The sequence below is a fragment of the Dreissena polymorpha genome, chromosome 6 (assembly GCF_020536995.1).
Source record: "Dreissena polymorpha isolate Duluth1 chromosome 6, UMN_Dpol_1.0, whole genome shotgun sequence".
NCBI classification, from domain to species: domain Eukaryota; kingdom Metazoa; phylum Mollusca; class Bivalvia; order Myida; family Dreissenidae; genus Dreissena; species Dreissena polymorpha.
In genome coordinates, this window is record NC_068360.1 from 68008153 (window position 1) to 68028410 (window position 20258).

General features: G+C 36.5%; 1 protein-coding gene across 2 annotated transcripts; it reads left to right on the plus strand.

Annotated features, from left to right (window-relative positions):
• Positions 1 to 2464: 2464 nt before the first annotated feature.
• LOC127833368 (nucleoside diphosphate kinase 7-like) lies at positions 2465 to 16702 on the plus strand. Of its 2 annotated transcripts, XM_052358579.1 has the most exons (9): positions 2465 to 2579; positions 5193 to 5297; positions 5670 to 5836; positions 6989 to 7150; positions 9517 to 9531; positions 10629 to 10939; positions 13240 to 13475; positions 15902 to 16009; positions 16176 to 16702. In XM_052358579.1, exons 1-9 carry the CDS (start codon positions 2577 to 2579, stop codon positions 16206 to 16208), a joined length of 1140 nt encoding a protein of 379 aa, XP_052214539.1. In that variant the 5' UTR covers positions 2465 to 2576; the 3' UTR covers positions 16209 to 16702. The 2 variants fall into 2 exon arrangements, with proteins under 2 accessions (XP_052214539.1, XP_052214540.1); XM_052358580.1 differs by lacking the exon at positions 9517 to 9531.
• Positions 16703 to 20258: the final 3556 nt, after the last annotated feature.

Below are 20258 nucleotides of genomic sequence, written 5' to 3' on the forward strand. Positions count from 1 at the left end.
GATTATTCAGACTTATACAACAGTACATCGTCTTCAACTCAAATATATAAATTATTTTTAGACGAATTGTTAGGTGATTACACATATAGCAGTGATGATTCTGAGAATGTTGCCATGTTTCTTATCCGTGTAATCTAGAGTCCGTGGTTTGAGCATTTTTATCGCGGTGTTCATAAAAGATATCTCAATAATCTTGTTTATTGATAGAACCAATTATCTCGTTATGAACAGATACTGTGCCGACCAATACTAAATAACACTATGGTGTCATATGCAACAGCAGGGACCTATACTTGTATATTGGTCCCTAACCACAGGTGGCAATGCTGGTCAGTTTACACTTTTTATGATACCTCCATGTCTTCTCGTGGTATTAGTGGTCATTTTTTGGAGTAATGTAACGCCAAATACTCAATTTTGCGTTTATAAGATATGTAGCGTATTGAAAACATTTATAGTCATCTGCCCATACAGATTGCCATAAACTAAATACTGTATAGATGTCAGACAGCTTAATCATAATAATTATTAGTGCTTAATACCTATACATGTACATTTTAAACATTTTAAAAATCTAATGCGTAACATTTAACGTATTTAGCGGGTACCGGTAAAAAACTCCGTCATTTCGTAGTCCTATAAAGAGTGTATGGTAGTGTACGGAACAACATGATTAAAACAGCATTCTCATTTGACCACAGCGGGGTTAAATCATCTTTCCGAAAAATACAAATAATGCAGAGTTATACTTTAGAATTCTATATATTTATAACTCTGATAACTTATAAAGATATTTCAATATACATGCATAGACAGTTGACCGTGATTTTCAAGAATCGTTAAATAATTTTAATTAATTGATAATTTATGGTATAATTCATATAATTTTACATAATTACCTTTTTGATAATAAACAACAAACGATGAATGTTTTGACACCCATTATATTTGAAGTATGCAAAGCCGAAAAATATCAAGAGGGTCCGCTATATACGCTGTTTCATCATAAAATTAACACCCTTACTGTGTTATAATCAAGAGCTGAAATCGTTAATTTATTAAGCGTCATTAATACTTAGCTTTATTGATATGTCTCTAGAACAAAATATTTCAATATATTCCATAAAAAATATAATAATCATGGCAAAGGAAATTCAATGGCCGGTATCTAAACAAACGCATAATCGCCAAGACCGTAGCATCAGTTCAGTTCATTAGGACCGCGCGCTACTTTCTTCCGCCTTCATTCCTTACTTGCTTTCATTTTTAAACCATTTTTTTTCTTCTATCATATACAGAATTCTATTCTCCTAAGTAAGATGTTATTTTTAAACTGAATCTCCAAATATAAACGCTACAAATCGGTATAAAGTACGAACATGTCAACCGTAAATCTAGATTCTAAAACTTCAAAACGGTATGATATTTGCAAAAGTTAAAGTTATAACTCGCCGGGCTGTCGAAATCAGAAGAAAAACTTAATATATATTTATATATATGAAAACTACGTTACGTAAGCTTTCTAATGATATATAATTTGTCAAAATCGGCCAAGAAATAAAACTTAAATTTAACAAAATACGTGAGTGGGTACATCAAATGTATAACCTCGGCGCTTCGATAAAAGATCGATAGTTACGACACGGTCACGTGACTTAGACACAACAAGATATTTGGCGTAACGGTCCCGTTTCTTATCCGTGTAATCTAGAGTCCGTGTTCAAACTTATAATTTTTTATTCGCAATATATTAATACATTCTTTATGAATACACTTGTACTTAACTATATCTGTATTTGTGCATAAAACAAAGTTCTTAACACGTTTGTAAATCATTAAGAGTGTGTTTGCATGCAAATGTCGACAATTTATGTGTCATGTTCAACAGCTAGGATTGCCTATTTTGGTTGTTATCGAGACCACTTAGTTTAGTTAAACAAATCACCTTATAGAAAAAAATGTTTATACAATATGTATATACAATACCAGTAATGGGAAAATGGTGTCGACAAACTTGATTCCCATGATATAATATAAGGTGGAAAAACATAACTATGTATCTCTATCTATCTATCTCTCGGTTGATGTGCTGGGCCCCTCAGGGCCATTGTCGCACAATTTTTAGGAGGTCTTGTTGGACAGTGCTGTTACATGTATATATATATATTAATAACTCTCTGCCAAAACTTGAATTAGCGTGAAGTTGTAACTTAAACATTTCCTTAATTAAATTAATACCATTCTATGCTCCTTCATGTGTTCGTGATATCTATTATGCGCGAACAGTAAGTGTTAAGTGTCGATCAGGTGACCTAAAATTATTTGTTGACAATAGTATTGTAAGAAATATAAGAAATTTAGAAACGCCTCAATCGGTTTACGATGACTGCAGTAAGCAACTAAATTATTTTCCTCTTGAATTCGCCGGGATGTCTAGGTAATTTGCGCCGCAAAAGTCCTTATGGTATTGACCAATCACAACTCGTTTTATAAACGAGTTTAGGCGACGGTTACCAACAACAAATTTTGCAAAGTTTGAAACTCATACGAGCACCTGTCAAAACATTAAAATAAAAATGGTAAGTTTGAACGATATTTATTTAAGTAAGTTGATTAAAATTGCAACAATGGCATTTTAAATACATTACTATGGATAAATTTTGGTTTAGAAATGATGGACCGTTATATTGAGTTCTGCACTAAAATTTCAGTGTGGGTGGGGTAATGGATAGTTGCAATAATATAACTCCCAGCTATATTGACCCTCCAGGTCGCTGGGAGTTGCAACTGGTAAGACGATTTACCATAGAAATTTTACCGCCTGGATTGCGGGCGCTAATTTATTGATAAAATTAGCGACATAAACTATTTTCTGGCATGAATTAACACAAATAGTCTCATTTATAAGACGTGCAAAGAATTTAGAGATACTTTTTATATGGGCTAAATTCTTTGGAACGTCTCATCGTTGAAGGACCTTTTTTGTGGTGGAAACCAGAAAGTTTAAATTTTCATCAATTTGCGTAAAATTGCAAAATAACATTACCAACTCATTCAGTTTTAATTCAGAAGTCCATTTTTACATCAAATATCGTCGATTCGAAGTTAGAAAGGCATAAATTCTTCAGTTAAACTTCTGCTTAAATCTGCAAAACAATCACTGACCTGTAGCCATGTCATGAAACTGATTTAAATATGAACCAATCAGAAGAAGGCATTACGGTGTAAGGTGTACGTGTAATTTTATTTAACATGAGCTTTTAACACCGACTTTTACCTAACTAGATCTAGTATGCTAATCTTTGTCGATTTAATAAGCATATGTTCCAAACAGATATGGTGCAGTTTCTATTCACTGTTCTTAGTTTCAGTGAGTGTTTATGCATGTCTTTTTCGCACCTCTGTCTGTGTTGTTTTATGTACTTACATTCTACGTTACATAGGACGGTATACTGTAAGATCTGTATCAATCTTATTTATGTACAGTATAAAAATAAAAGATGAAATTTATTTCAGAACCTTTTTAATTGTCAATTTAGAAAAAAACAGTGCTAAATTAATCCAGAAAAGTATAACATTGGTTTACTATGTAACGCGCTGCACCACAACAGACGAACGCAAACTGTATTTTACGCTGTTTATTCTTCCACTTTAAACCAGATGCTTTACATCGAGGTCGTGTTATCGATTTATATCTACACAGCGAGCGAATCGAGAGATATTGAAAAATTGAATAGTGGTTGGATTTAAATTGCTCAGGCGTGTAAAATTCAAAGTGTCATTACATAATTTTTACGGAACATTATCGAGAAATGAATTATCTACACAGGTATGTAAATATTATTGCAATCAGTTGATATTAAGTGTCTTATATCGGGGCTTGAATGTTGCGCACAAAATCCTTGCGCAACAATATAGACAAAGAAGGAAAAAAATCCAACACAAATCGAATGGTTCAGCCGTTGGATGCTCCAAATATTACCTATATAAAAAGTAGCTTAATATTTGAGAGCGTCAACAAGTTGGACTATAACACAAATAGATCGTCAATATATCTATAATGAGCAAATTAAGATAACTTACATGATATGGTGTGCTCGCAGAAGAAAGATTTTAATCAAAGTTTCAAACTTCACGTCAACCGTAAATGCAAATGTCAACTTGTTTGCATATGGAACATTTTTTATTAACCAAAAGAAAAATTAAAGGAACGCACGCTGTGTGTTTACAACAACATGTACCAAAAAACGGTTTACCTATGCTTTTCTCCGAACATACAATTTATGTTTTTAAGAAAGTTTATTTTAAATATTAAACATTTGTTTTAAATGGACAGAAATTTTCTATACAATTTGTTCAAATTTTAATTAATACTTATGTTAATTGTATATGAAAAGCGGTCAGACAACAGACTTTTGGAAGAAACAAAAGGAACGACGACCCTTAGATCAGCCGTAAGGGAATTATAATACAACATCTACAGCAGCAACATTTATTAGCTCTAAAGCATACAATTGCTTTTAGCCATAAACAAAATAGAAAATAACAAAAGTGAAATGCATGGATTATAACAATTATGATTTCCCCATAAAATCTTATTAGTTTGTTTCATGTCTTTACAAATGTTCAAGAGATTGTTGAAAATATACCTGAACTATTACCTTGACCTTATTGAATAATTTGAACAATTACCCCACGATGGCTTACGTTATACTGTCAAGCACTCGAATAGTCGATCGCACTGTCCTCTGACAGCTCTTGTTTTTACTTTTGTTAATTTACCAATATCTGAAAAGGCCCCTGTAAGAACAAAGTAATTTATATGACCAAAAATGACCAATTTCACAACCCTATTTTCCCAGTGTAAGCATTTTATGGCAGCTTTTTTCCAATTGGACCAGTCATAGCACTTTTCAAATTTGAATAAAAAAACTCTGCATTGGAAATGTTTAATCTTGTTGAATTGAAGTTTCCAAAGTGTTTCTACAACTGTTCACATTACATGATTTACAGATGGACCAGAGTGGTTTGCCTTGCTTCTGGAATCTCAGATTAGACTTTGCAGTCTGCACAGGCAATTTAGGGACGATACTTTATGCACATGCATTAAGGCTTGTTTTCCCAGAGCGTGGCTTACTGGTATTTACATTTAGACAATGTGATTATTCTGCAATCCTTGCTGTGTTTGTCAGGCTGATGAACGCTATTGCTTCCTGGTGGAGTGGTACGACCAGTTTGCTGCCCTCATACGTCGCTACCAACTCATGTACTACTCCAGGGACAACTCTGTGGAAATGGTGAGACTGCTGGGTGATAGGAAATTATATTAGGGGTTAAATGGGTGTGATTCATATAGAATTGTAATTAATACTATCATCATAATTAGTTAAACAGATTCTTAAATGGTTGTGTTTTGTTTGTGGTCAAAACACATGGTGCAAATTTTCTTGTTGCAAGCAGAATGAATAAATAACTTGTAATGTGAGATTTGAAAAACAAGTTCACCTTAAAAATGTGTAAAAACTATTGGAACTGTAGTCATTTAAATTGATTTTAGTTTGAATCCGTTTGAATCAGGACTGAGGTATCTTTTATATTCATTTTGAATCAGGACTGAGGTATCTGTTATATTCAGTTTGAATCAGGACTGAGGTATCTGTTATATTCAGTTTGACATCAAGAACAACCGGCTGTTCCTGAAGAGGACTAAGTGTGACGGTCTCAGGCTAGAGAACCTCTATGTGGGGGCCACTGTGGACCTGTTCTCTCGACAGATCAACTTCATCGACTATGGAGATGACTTCACTAAGAGTCGACTGGCTCAGCAGAAAGAAAGGTGAAAGATGAGGCATTGTTTGTATTGATTACAAGTGTATTGTTTGGATGTGCGAAGGTTTTATATAAAAAGGTATCCTCTTCAATGGTAAGCTAGAATAAAGCTTCATGATTGTGGTCCATCCTATGGATATAAATTATAAGCAAAAAGCACAGCCATTTAATTAAGTTTAGAGAAAATGAAAACATTTTAAAGCCTTTACTATTAACACTTTAGCAGCCGTGACTAAAGACCGGTCATTTGAAATCATGCCATCAGTTTTATGCTCACCTGAGCACAATGTGCTCATGGTGAGCTTTTGTGATAGCCTTTTGTCCGTTGTGCAGCAACAACATTTGCATTGTTAACACTCTAGAGGCCACATTTGTTGTCCAATCTTCATGAAATTTGGTCAGAAGATTGGTCTCAATGATATCTTGGATGAGTTTGAAAATGCTTACGTTTGCTTAAAAACCATGGCTGCAAAGGGGCTGGACATTTTCCTTATATGGCTATATATGACTATAGTGAAATCTTGTTAACACTCTAGAGGCCACATTTATTGTCTGATCTTCATGAAACTTGGTAAGAAAATTCATCCCAATAATATCTTGGACAACTTAAAAAATGATGCTGGTTGGTTTAAAAATATGGCCGCCTGGGGGCGGGGCATTTTTCCATATATGGCTAAAGTAAAACCTTGTTAACACTCTGGAAGCCATATTTATTGTCCAATCATCATGAAACTTTGTCAGAAGATTTGTCCCAATGATATCTTAGACAAGTTCGAAAATGGTTCCAGTTGCTTGAAAAACATGGTCACCAGGGGGCGGGGCATTTTTCCTTATATGAATTCATGAATCTTTGTCAGAATATTTGTTTAAATGATATCTTGGATATGTATTAAAATGGTTCTGGTCGGTCCAAAAACATGGCTGCCAGGTAGTTCACTAGTCATGAAAGTTGGTAAGAACATTTTGTTCTAATGACATCTTGGGCTGCACAGAACAGGTCAGTTCTTTTGAATATCAGGTGAGCGACTTTGGGCCTTTCAGGCCCTTTATGTGTTTTGAGATAAAGTTTTTAATGATATTTTAGTTTTATCTTGAAAGCGTTTAAAAAACATAAACAATACACACCAACGGTTAGATATTGCTTCTTTGATATTTTCAGAACACTTGGTATCATCAAGCCAGATGCAATGTCGAAGGTGGGTCAGATCATAGACGCGATCTTCCAGTGTGGCTTCAAGGTCACCCAGCTGAAGATGTGTCGCCTTACAAGGAATGAAGCATTCCAGTTCTACCAGGAACACCAGGGCAAGACATTCTTTGAGTAAGGCATTCTAAGAGCATGAAGTACTTTTAATTCTAACCTTGTTTAATATTGACAATTCTAGGGTTAGACACAAACATCTTGGCCACAGTTGCCAGTCTTCATTCTTTCAATGCTTCTTGTACAGAGAACATCAGTGAATCTAATTTCCATTCATGCTATTCTCCTTTTTTCCTAAATTGGTATAAAAACAGATAAATTAAAGAAAAATCCATGAAAAACAATAATGAGATTAATTTTCACACCCTAGATAAACCGAAATATTTTCAATATGCTTCAAAGAAGTTAATCCACAGAGAGCAAAGACCAAATGTCCTTAAAGTGCTCTCCTGAGACCAAACTGAACTGTTCTTATCTGGTTAAAAATACTGGCATGCTACCCCAAGCAGTTCTTTTTCATGGAAGTGAACCATTTTCCATCAAACTCCCCTGAGATCTCATTAAAGACTGAGCGAGTTTCAGACTGAGAGTGCAAAACATATGGCTTCTAGATTGTTCACAAGGTTTTGCTAGTATACCAGTAGTCATTTAAGAAAAACTGCCTCTCCCGTTGGCAGCCTCATTTTGCCAGAGATGTTAACTATTGGTGAATTTGGCTGAGATATCATTTTAACTTAAGATTAAATTATCTGAGCAAGATTCATGATTATTGGGCAAAAAGTGTAATCTCTAGTGCAGGGATCATATTTTCCAGCAACATCAATCGGTCTGGATTTAAATGGGGAAAAAGTGTCCGAAAATTTTTATCCGAAATTATGACAAATTACATTGATTTTGCCATTCATGAAGAGGGTATAATAATGTACAAGTTAAATTGCCTTAAGCATTTTTTTAAACGGAACATACGAGTTTTCTCAATTGGTTTTATCATTAGCTATTTCATTGTTGTTTCGGTTACTGTTTTATCTGACTTTTCATCGTTGTCAATATTATAAATCTGTGTAAGTCTATATCGATGTTTTAAATCATTGTCAACTCTATAATAGCTTATACACATGCATTGAATCTAACATATGTCTGTGCGTAGGTTGGCTACTGGCAATAATTAAACCAAATAGTTGAAAAACAATTCGTGTGCGTTATAGTTTTATGTCGAATAAATCACGGCCGATAGTTAAGATGCGTATGGATTAAATCACGAGTGCAAAGCACGAGTGATTAAAAACCACGCATCTTAACTTCCTGTTGTAGGTTATTCAACAACAAACAATAAAGTTATTTCGATTCTAACACAATTTTTGCTAAAGATTTATAGAATGTATATTATTTTTCTTGTGTATGTGAAGTTCCGCCCATAAAAATAACTTTCGGCTGTTCTGTCAATCAAAACCGCAATTTTCATTCATTTATTGCTGGATTATTACGCTGGTGGAAAATGTATCGGCATGTTTTGTTAAGTTACAGCGCGTGCTTTCAGTGTATAAGGTCCGCCCACAATTATTGCAGAATATCCGATTTTCTTCTTTGTTTATGAGAGTTTACTGACTGTATCATGCATGAAATGCAAAATTTCCACGAGGATAACATCGAGGTTTTAATCTTTGAAGTAACTGTCAACGATTTTATTGTGGACGAGCACACATTACGGACCGATTAGTGTGCTAGTTGAAATTATCGATTGATATTGACACTGGGTAATTCACGCTTGACTAATACACAACCCCGCGAATCTTCGTTGTTTGGGGTCATACGCTGATACTAGTCGGCTGACGTGAAATAGACTGGTCCTGACCGGTTTAGAGACTGCAGTGAATGGTTTATCAAGTTATCACACTTAATCGAGATAAGAATGTAATTAGGGTATGCTAGCATGTGCACTGTGTAATCGATTTCATGACATGGGAATTTTAGCAAACAGAATCGGACCGACTCTTTGGGATTTTCAATCGGTCTTTCATGACCCCAATCGGTCTAGGACCGACAAAACCGAAAAAATATGATCCCTGCTCTAGTGTTAACAAGCAGTGGTTTTGCTGTTTATCGCCACTGTCTCCATTTGCAAAAAAAAATCAAAAGTGGATACAAAAATTCTAAAGTAGCAATTGTAAAAATTTGGAACAAAAAACTGAAGTGTTTGTAACAGACAATGTTAGTTCTTCTAAATTTTACTGGGGTAATTATCAGATAAAAGGTCACTGTAATAATATATATTGTATGTAAGTTGTAACTTATGTATACTGAGCAATCAATTAACAAGTACAGGGTCAAACTGTTTCAATCACCAATTATTAGCCGGTAAACAGAAGAATTTCAAAATTTTGAGTGTCAAAAATTCGACTCTGGCCAAATGTAGCTGTTTAAATATGGAAGTGTAGATTTAAATTGAAATCATGGATGTTCAGATGTTTGATAATTCTTTTTTGCAGATGTCCAGATGTCAGGTACTTTGTTTAATGAAATAATTCTGAAACATTTATGCACCTTATTATTTCCATGATGTTAGCATTATACTTGATTATGTTTGATTATTTTTGTTACCTCGGTTGTTTGTTATTTGCAGAATATATGTTATTTGTTTTATAAAATTGAAGCTTGTCATGACCTATAAACCTTCTTCTTGCCCTTTACAAAACAATGATGTTCATGCAACCAATATATGATGTCATTAACATTAATCAAATAAAGTTTATTGAATAATTATTATCTTATGAATACGGGCGATTTACTAACAAAGAACGTTTTTATGTCCCCCACCACTATAGTGGGGGACATATTGTTTTTGCCCTGTCTGTTGGTTGGTTGGTTTGCGCCAACGTTAACATTTGCAATAACTTTTGCAATATTGAAGACAGCAACTTGATATTTGGTATGCATATGTATCTCATGGAGCTGCACATTTCGAGTGGTGAAAGGTCAAGGTCATCCTTCAAGGTCAAAGGTCAAATATATAGCTTCAAAGCGCCGCAAAAGGGGACATAGTTTTTCTGACAAACACATATCTTGTTTTTCCCTGCCAAAACGTGGGGTCAAACTATTTGGTCTCACTTACATTCCTTACAATCTTTTCTTTGATTTGATGATCTGACCAAGTTTTTTACCCAATATGACTCATTTAAACTTGGTTGTTATACCAAAACAGCTCACCATGAGGACATTGTGCCAAGTTTAGCTGAAAATAAAGGACTTCAGTTTGAATTCACCACTTTTCCTTTTGAAGTTTTCAGATTGATGTCAGAGATATAAAAAATTGTTAAGTTCTTTAATCTGTCAATATTTTTAATAATGTTATTTATTTATAAAAAAATAAAATGAGCTGCATTCTAGAAAAACTTGGCTTAATGCATGGGCATAAAGTGTTGTCCCTGATTAGCCTGTGCAGACTGCAGACATTTTCTGCTTAGACTTAATTTTTGTTTAAGCGAGACTTAATTTTGACAAAAAATTCTTTAAAAGTGTAAAGTCTTGTACCTGATTAGCCTGTGCAAACTTTCCCATATTGTGGCTCAATCAATGTCTTCATAGTACTTCTCTATTACAGCAACCTGATCAACTTCATGACAAGTGGTCCAGTGGTAGCCTTTGAGTTGATGGGTGTGGATGCCATCACCAAGTGGCGGGAGGTCATTGGGCCCACTGACAGCGCCGAGGCTCGTAAGACCGCCCCCATGAGTCTGAGGGCAAGGTTTGGCAAGGACAACACCCAGAACGCGTGTCATGGTTCAGACAGCGTTGCCTCAGCCGCCCGCGAGATAGAGTTCTTCTTCCCCTCTGTGGGCACTGTTAGACAGAACACGGCTAAGTTTACAGACTGCACTTGCTGTGTGATCAAGCCTCATGCTGTTGCTGCAGGTATGTTGAGCTATTCTTTGTGAACAAAATACATACAAATTAAAATAGGCCATGTATTTTCTATCCATGGCGTCCGTTTTCTGGAAAATATGTTTTTTTTCTACAATCGCATTTATCTTATTTATATGTTAATTTAGTTTCATTTTCACTGTTTTATTGGATAAATATAAATCCTTCATGGAGTATTGAATAAAATGTGTTCTTTTATAAATAATATATTGAGTTCTTTAAATTATCATACAACATTCGGATGTTATCATTAGTTATGTAAATTGTCATTAGTATTACTGTTGATACAAAAATGATTTCACTTATCATAAACTATGAAATGCCAGTTATGTTTTATTTATAAATCATTGAGCATGAATTTTCAAGTTTTTTGTAACTGACTTGCAGTGCATAAAAACCTGCTTAAGTCTTGTCACCTCACAGTCTGTTTTCGCCAATATTTAGATTATGCACATAACATACCCACCTGTCTGTCCCAGGTTATGCACATAACATACCCACCTGTCTGTCCCAGGTTGTGCACATAACATACCCACCTGTCTGACCCAGGTTATGCACATAACATACCCACCTGTCTGTCCCAGGTTATGCACATAACATACCCACCTGTCTGTCCCAGGTTATGCGCACTAATGGGAAGCAAAATAATTTCTTGCTGGCTTCGTTTAAAACAAATTTATGTCACATCATTCTAGATAATTTTGAGTTGCTTGAGTTACTTGCTGACATTCAAAGGCAAACATCTGGGCTTGTATTCATAAAGCTCTTAAGGCAATTCTTTACATAAGCTGGATTTAAGGGAAAATTTTAAAATTCAATCTTGTATTGAAATTCTTATGATTTCAGTTTTGTAATGCCAAAACACTGTTCTTCTATGAAATGAAAAGACACCAAAATGAAACAGGAAAAGACTTAAGGAATTTTTAATTATTTAAGGAATTGTCTTAGGTTTACCCTTAGGAGCTTTATGAATACCAGCCCAGGTGAATATGAAAAAAAAAATCAAAAGCAGAATATTGAGTGTCCTGTTGCAATGTGTTGCTAACTATGAGTGTACATATAAATGAGTAAATTGTCCTATAATGACATGTAACTAACCGTGTGTGACATGTAACCAACCCTGTGTGACATGTAACCAACCCTGTGTGACATGTAACCAACCATGTGTGTCTGACATTTAAACAACCGTGAGTGTCTTGACATGTAACCAGACATGTGTGTCTGACATGTTACATGCAATGTCTGACATATAACCAGCTATGTGTGTCTGACATGTAATCAACCATTTGTGTCTGACATGTAACCAACCATGACTGACATATAACTAACCATGAGTGACATGTAACCAGCTATGTATGTCTGACATGTAACCAATCATTTGTGACATGTACCAGCTATGTGTGTCTGACATGTAACAAGCCGTAAGAAGCGTCTGACATGTAACAAGCCATGTGTGTCTGACATGTAATCAATCATTTGTGACATGTAACCAGCTATGTGTGCCTGACATGTAACAAGCCATGTGTGTCTGACATGTAATCAATCATTTGTGAAATGTAACCAGCTATGTGTGTCTGACATGTAACAAGCCATTACAATTGCTGACATGTAACAAGCCATGTATGTCTGACATGTAATCAACCATTTGTGTCTGACATGTAATCAAACATTTATGTCTGACATGTAATCAACCATTTGTGTGTGTCATGTATCCAGCCTTAAGTAATGTCTGACATGTATCCAGCCATAAGTAGTGTCTGACATGTATCCAGCTGTAAGTAGTGTCTGACATGTATCCAGCCGTAAGTAGTGTCTCACATGTATCCAGCCGTAAGTAGTGTCTGACATGTATCCAGCCGTAAGTAGTGTCTGACATGTAACCAGCTCTAAATAGTGTCTGACGTGTATCCAGCCGTAAGTAGTGTCTGACATGTAACCAGCTCTAAGTAGTGTCTGACATGTATCCAGCAGTAAGCAGTGACTCACATGTTTCCAGCCATAAGTAGTGTCTGACATGTATCCAGCCATAAGTAGTGTCTCACATGTATCCAGCCGTAAGTAGTGTCTCACATGTATCCAGCCGTAAGTAGTGTCTCACATGTATCCAGCCGTAAGTAGTGTCTCACATGTATACAGCCGTAAGTAGTGTCTGACGTGTATCCAGCCGTAAGTAGTGTCTCACATGTATCCAGCCGTAAGTAGTGTCTCACATGTATCCAGCTGTAAGTAGTGTCTGACATGTAACCAGCTCTAAGTAGTGTTTGACATGTAACCAGCCATGTGTGTTTCAGGCAATGCTGGTAAGATAGTGAGTGCTATCATGGATGCTGGGTTTGAGGTGTCAGCCATGCAGATGTTTCACATGGAGAAGGCCAATGCCGAGGAGTTTTATGAGGTGTACAAGGGCGTAGTCCAAGAGTACAACGCCATGGTGACCGAACTCACCTCTGGGCCCTCCATTGCCCTGGAAGTGCGTGCACAGAACGCACCTGTAGCATTTAGAGAAATGACAGGACCTGCCGACCCGGTACTTGCAGCTTAGCACTTGATAGATTGATTTGTTCAGGTTGAACATGATGTGATGTGTTGTTATCTGACTTCTTTAACACAATGGCATGTCTTGTATTTTAGTTTGCTAAACTGTGAAAAGCAATAATGGTTGGATTAATTGAAATACACTTGACTTTTTATGTCCCCCACCACTATAGTGGGGAACATATTGTTTTTGCCCTGTCTGTTGGTTGGTTGGTCGGTCGGTTTGCGCCAACTTTAACATTTTGCAATAACTTTTGCTATATTGAATATAGCAACTTAATATTTACCATGCATGTGTATCTCTTGGAGCTGCACATTTTCAGTGGTGAAAGGTCAAGGTCATTCTTCAAGGTCAAAGGTCAAATATAAAGTTTCAAAGCGGCGCAAAAGGATACATATTGTTTCTGACAAACACATATATTGTTTTAAGTTACAACTATTTTAAGTCAACAAACTGTTTGCTATTTTGAATATTTATCAGAAATAATAGTCATAAGGAGTACTTGAGTTGGGCTCTACGAGAACACAGCTTAATGCATGTGAGTAAAAGGTCAGCATAGATTAGTCTGTGCAGTTTCTGACATTTTCCGCTTTTATGGTATTTTTCGTTAAAGTTTTTACTTAGCTAAAATCCAATTTGGACTGAAGGTGTTGACCCTTATGAGCATGTGCAGATTTCACAGGCTAACATGGGATGACACTGAACACATAAGCAATTAGCCCCACAGGCTAATATGGGATGAAACTGAACACATAAGCAATTAGCCCCACAGGCTAATATGGGATGACACTGAACACATAAGCAATTAGCCCCACAGGCTATTATGGGATGACACTGAACACATAAGCAATTAGCCCCATAGGCTAATATGGGATGACACTGAACACATAAGCAATTAGCCCCACAGGCTAATATGGGATGACACTGAACACATAAGCAATTAGCCCAACAGGCTAATATGGGATGACACTGAACACATAAGCAATTAGCCCCATAGGCTAATATGGGATGACACTGAACACATAAGCAATTAGCCCCACAGGCTAACATGGGATGACACTGAACACATAAGCAAGTAGCCCCACAGGCTAATATGGGATGACACTGAACACATAAGCAATTAGCCCCACAGGCTAATATGGGATGACACTGAACACATAAGCAATTAGCCCCACAGGCTGATATGGGATGACACTGAACACATTAGCAATTAGCCCCACAGGCTTATATGGGATGACACTGAACACATAAGCAATTAGCCCCACAGGCTAACATGGAATGACACTGAACACATTAGCAATTAGCCCCATAGGCTAATATGGGATGACACTGAACACATAAGCAATTAGCCCCACAGGCTAACATGGAATGACACTGAACACATAAGCAATTAGCCCCACAGGCTAACATGGGATGACACTGAACACATAAGCAAGTAGCCCCACAGGCTGATATGGGATGACACTGAACACATAAGCAATTAGCCCCACAGGCTAGTATGGGATGACACTGAACACATAAGCAATTAGCCCCACAGGCTGATATGGGATGACACTGAACACATTAGCAATTAGCCCTATGGGCTAATATGGGATGACACTGAACACATAAGCAATTAGCCCCACAGGCTAACATGGAATGACACTGAACACATAAGCAATTAGCCCCATAGGCTTATATGGGATGACACTGAACACATAAGCAATTAGCCCCATAGGCTAATATGGGATGACACTGAACACATAAGCAATTAGCCCCACAGGCTAACATGGAATGACACTGAACACATAAGCAATAAGCCCTATAGGCTAATATGGGATGACACTGAACAAATAAGCAATTAGCCCCACAGGCTAATATGGGATGACACCGAACACATAAGCAATTAGCCCCACAGGCTAATATGGGATGACACTGAACACATAAGCAATTAGCCCCACAGGCTAATATGGGATGACACTGAACACATAAGCAATTAGCCCCATAGGCTAATATGGGATGACACTGAACACATTAGCAATTAGCCCCATAGGCTAATATGGGATGACACTGAACACATAAGCAATTAGCCCCATAGGCTAATATGGGATGACACTGAACACATAAGCAATTAGCCCCACAGGCTAATATGGGATGACACTGAACACATAAGCAATTAGCCCCATTTTCCCAGAGCAAGGCTGATTTAAGTTTGGGTTTTCTTCAGACTTGTTAATTTGTGCTTTTAGCTTTTTGGATGACCAGGATTATTATTATCCATGGGTCTGTTGTTTTTTTTCTATTGAGAGAACTAAATTTTGATCTCTATTTTTATAATGGGGTACAAATGTAATACACTAAATACTAAATTTAAACAATCTAACTAAATGCTAAGTGTTACTTCTCTGTTCAACATGTATGTGTTGTGTAACCTGCAGGAGATTGCACGCCACCTGCGTCCCCGGACCCTGCGCGCCCTTTACGGACAGGACAAGGTGAAGAACGCTGTACACTGCACAGACCTGGCCGAGGATGGATTGCTAGAGGTATACATAACACTAGGATACAAAACAGTGTGATAACTAAAAAGTACTTAAGCTAGGTGAATGAAACTTTTGCTGTGATAAATCTTTTGTAGAAATGTTTTTGTTAATTTCTCAAGTTTGATATTTTGAATGTCATGCTTAATCATAATTCTTATTCTGTTTACAGATTGAATATTTCTTCAAGGTGTTGGATCGATGAAAAAAGACATTTTATTTGAAAGTACACATCACCATCATGCTTAAAGGAAAGAGACATTGCTTCAAACCGAATGGAATATTTTGACTTGTCTGTGATATTGAGTTATGTATTTTTTACATGACATTTATTGGAATAATTTTTTTTCTTCAAGTTGGTTTATAATTTTTTCACTATTAACTTTTTAACTGAACTGTTCAGGTAAACTTTGAAATTGTTACAGAAATTATAGATAACATTTAAACATGTTTAATCATAGACATTTTTACTACAACACTTCATATAAACTACTTTTTCATTATCTGTGTATAAACTTGTGTTTTCCTGAGCTGGTATGCTCTGGACAATGTCATAAACAAACTGCCCAGTTTCTTGAGTTTCAATGTTTATTTTGAAAATGAATCGAATACTATGATATGTAGTTAACATAGTTGTAATAACTTGCCTAGTTGATGTTTAAATAATGCATATTTTAATAAACCTTATTTACTTACAAACTGTCAGTGTTTTCATCTATAGTTGATTACATTAAAGCTTATAAACACATTTTAAGCTCTGACCTGAGCATAATGTGCTCATGGTGAGCTTTTGTGATCGCCTTTTGTCCGTCATGCCGCCTCAACATTCGCCTTGTTAACACTCTAGAAGCCACACTTATTGTCAGATCTTCATGGAACTTGGTCAGAAGATGTGTTACAATGATATCTTGGACGAGTTTGCAAATGGTTCTGGTTGGTTATAAAGCAAGGTTCAGGGCATTTTTCCTTATATGGCTGTATATGGCTATAGTTTAAAAGATATCTGTCTGTGTGCTCTTTTAACGTATATAAAAACTAACAATATAACATATATTATAACTATCAATGGAATGAATTTTGCTATATTGTAGTCACAGAAATTCAAGTATTGTCTATAGCACAGTGCATGTAAATTGTTGTGATAATAATTAACAGTATTGCAATTTTCCATAAATTATTCATCATCTTTTTTGAAAATGTGGGTATATCAAAGAATAGTATGACATGATATGGTAAAATTCATGAACTCTTTCAAAAACAAGGGCTGTTCAGTTGTAGTGGCAGCCATTGTGTGAATATGTTTTTTGTCACTGTGACCTTAAACTTTGACTTAGTGACCTGAAAATCAATAGGGGTCATCTGCCAGTTATGATCTATGTACCTATGAAATTTCATGATCCTAGGCCTAATTATTCTTTAGTTACCATCCAGAAACCATTTTACTATTTTGAGTCACTGTGACCTTGACCTTTGACCAAGTGACCTGAAAATCAATAGGGGTCATCTGCCAGTCATTATCAATGTACCTTTGAAGTTTCATGATCCTAGGCCTAAGCATTCTTGAGTTATCATCTGGAAACCATTTTACTATATCACGTCACTGTGACCTTGACCTTTGACCTAGTGACCTGAAAATCAATAGGGGTCATCTGCCAGTCATTATCTTATACCTATGAAGTTTCATGATCCTAGGTGTAAGAATTCTTGAGTTATCATCCGGAAACAATTTTACTGTTTCAAGTCACTGTGACCATGACCTTTGACCTAGTGACCTGAAAATCAATAGGGGTCATCTGCCAGTCTTGATCAATGTTCCTATGAAGTTTCATGATCCTAGGCGTAAGCATTCTTGAGTTATAAACCAGAAACCATTTTACTGTTTCAAGTCACTGTGACCTTGACTTTTGACCTGAAAATCAATAGGGGATATCTGTTAGTCATGATCAATGTACCTATGGAGTTTCATGATCCTAGGCGTAAGCATTCTTCAGTTATCATCCGGAAACCATTTACTATTTTGAGTCACTGTGACCTTGACCTTTGACCTAATGACCTGAAAATAAATAGGGGTCATCTGCCAGTCATTATCAATGTACCTATGAAGTTTCATAATACTAGGCCTAAGCATTCTTGAGTTATCATCTGGAAACCATTTTACTATTTCGAGTCACTGTGACCTTGACCTTTGACCTAGTGACATCAATAGGGGTCATCTGCCAGTCATGACCAATGTACCTATGAAGTTTCATGATACTAGTCCTAAGCGTTCTTGAGTTATCATCTGGAAACCATCTGGTAGACGGACCGACCGACGTACAAAACAAAACCCCCGTTCAAGGGGGGGGGGGGCTTAATCAAACAGTGCTAGACTATGAAATTGAAGAGTGCAATCAGCTGTGTAGTCTAATAAGGTAAATGCTGAAATCACTATTGCATACACATGTTAATTCATTATTTGATGATATTCAAATGTCCTGGGCTAGTGTTCATATTACTTTTGGATTATCATTTAAAATAATGTCTGTAAGCAATTGAAATAATTTTATTTACTGTTATGTTATCATCTCATACCCTGTGACAATATGCTGAAATCATCAAAAGGCATGCTATCCTGAGATTGTATTTATTGTAAGGTATATTAATAAGGTAAAAAAGTATTCTAGTAACTTTTGACATGATCATTTAACAAGATGATCACAAGTTTAAGAAATGAGTTAGATCAATTTGTATGCAATCAGTGGGAGATTTACTGGTGCTTTGTTTGAAAAGCAATATATTTTGAAACTACTGTTCCACGTGGGCAACAACACAACTCAGCAAGTATGTACAGATAACTTTGTTTTCCTGACTAGATTGCATATTAAGTCTATACCAGATTTGACCTATGGCTTGTCTGTAAAGTCTGTACTAGCAGTGACATATGACATACTGTTAAGTCTGTACTAGCTTTGATATATGACTTGCATATAAAGTCTGTACTACCTGTGACATATGACATACCTGTAAAGTCTGTACTAGCTTTGATATATGGCTTGCCTGTAAAGTCTGTACTAGCTGTGACCTATGGCTTGCCTGTAAAGTCTGTACTTGCTGTGACATATGGCTTGTCTGTAAAGTCTGCACTTGCTGTGACATATGGCTTGTCTGTAAAGTCTGTATTAGCCTTGACTTATGGCTTGTCTGTAAAGTCTGTACTTGCTGTGACATATGGCTTGTCTGTAAAATCCGCACTTGTGACATATGGCTTGCCTGTAAAGTCTGTACTCACTGTGACCTATAGCTTGTCTGTAAAGTCTTCACTTGCTGTGACCTATGGCTTGTCTGTAAAGTCTGTACTTGCTGTGACATATGGCTTGTCTGTAAAGTCTGTACTTGCTGTGACCTATGGCTTGTCTGTAAAGTATGTACTTGCTGTGACTTATGGCTTGCCTGTAAACTCTGTACTAGCTGTGACATATGGCTTTCCTGTAAAGTCTGTACTTGCTGTGACATATGGCTTGTCTGTAAAGTCTGTATTGGCTGTGACATATGGCTTGCCTGTAAAGTCTGTACTAGCTGTGACCTATGGCTTGTCTGTAAAGTCTGTACTTGCTGTGACATATGGCTTGTCTGTAAAGTATGTACTAGCTGTGACCTATGGCTTGTCTGTAAAGTCTGTACTTGCTGTGACATATGGCTTGTCTGTAAAGTCTGTACTAGCTGTGACCTACGTCTTGTCTTTAAAGTCTGTACTAGCTGTGACCTATGACTTGCCTGTAAAGTCTGTACTTGCTGTGACCTATGGCTTGTCTGAAAGTCTGTACTAGCTGTGACATATGAATACCTGTAAAGTCTGTACTTGCTGTGACCTATGGCTTGACTGTAAAGTCTGTACTTGCTGTGACATATGGGTTGTCTGTAAAGTTTTCACTAGCTGTGACCTATGGCTTGCCTGTAAAGTCTGTACTTGCTGTGACATATGGCTTTCCTGTTAAGTCTGTACTTGCTGTGACATATGACTTGTCAGTACTAGTTGTGACTTATGGCTTGCCTGTAAAGTCTGTACTTGCTGTGACATATGACTTGTCAGTACTAGTTGTGACTTATGGCTTGCCTGTAAAGTCTGTACTTGCTGTGACGTATGGCTTGCCTGTATAGTCTGTACTTGCTGTGACATGGCTTGCCTGTAAAGTCTGTACTTGCTGTGACCTATGGCTTGCCTGTTAAGTCTGTACTTGCTGTGACATATGGGTTGTCTGTTAAGTTTTCACTAGCT

Excerpts from the sequence above, each read along its gene's own strand:
- LOC127833368 (XM_052358579.1), top strand. Across the intron at positions 5,298-5,669 it reads GGGACAACTCTGTGGAAATG|TTTGACATCAAGAACAACCG; the intron begins GTGAGACTGCTG and ends TGTTATATTCAG. Across the intron at positions 5,837-6,988 it reads CTGGCTCAGCAGAAAGAAAG|AACACTTGGTATCATCAAGC; the intron begins GTGAAAGATGAG and ends TGATATTTTCAG.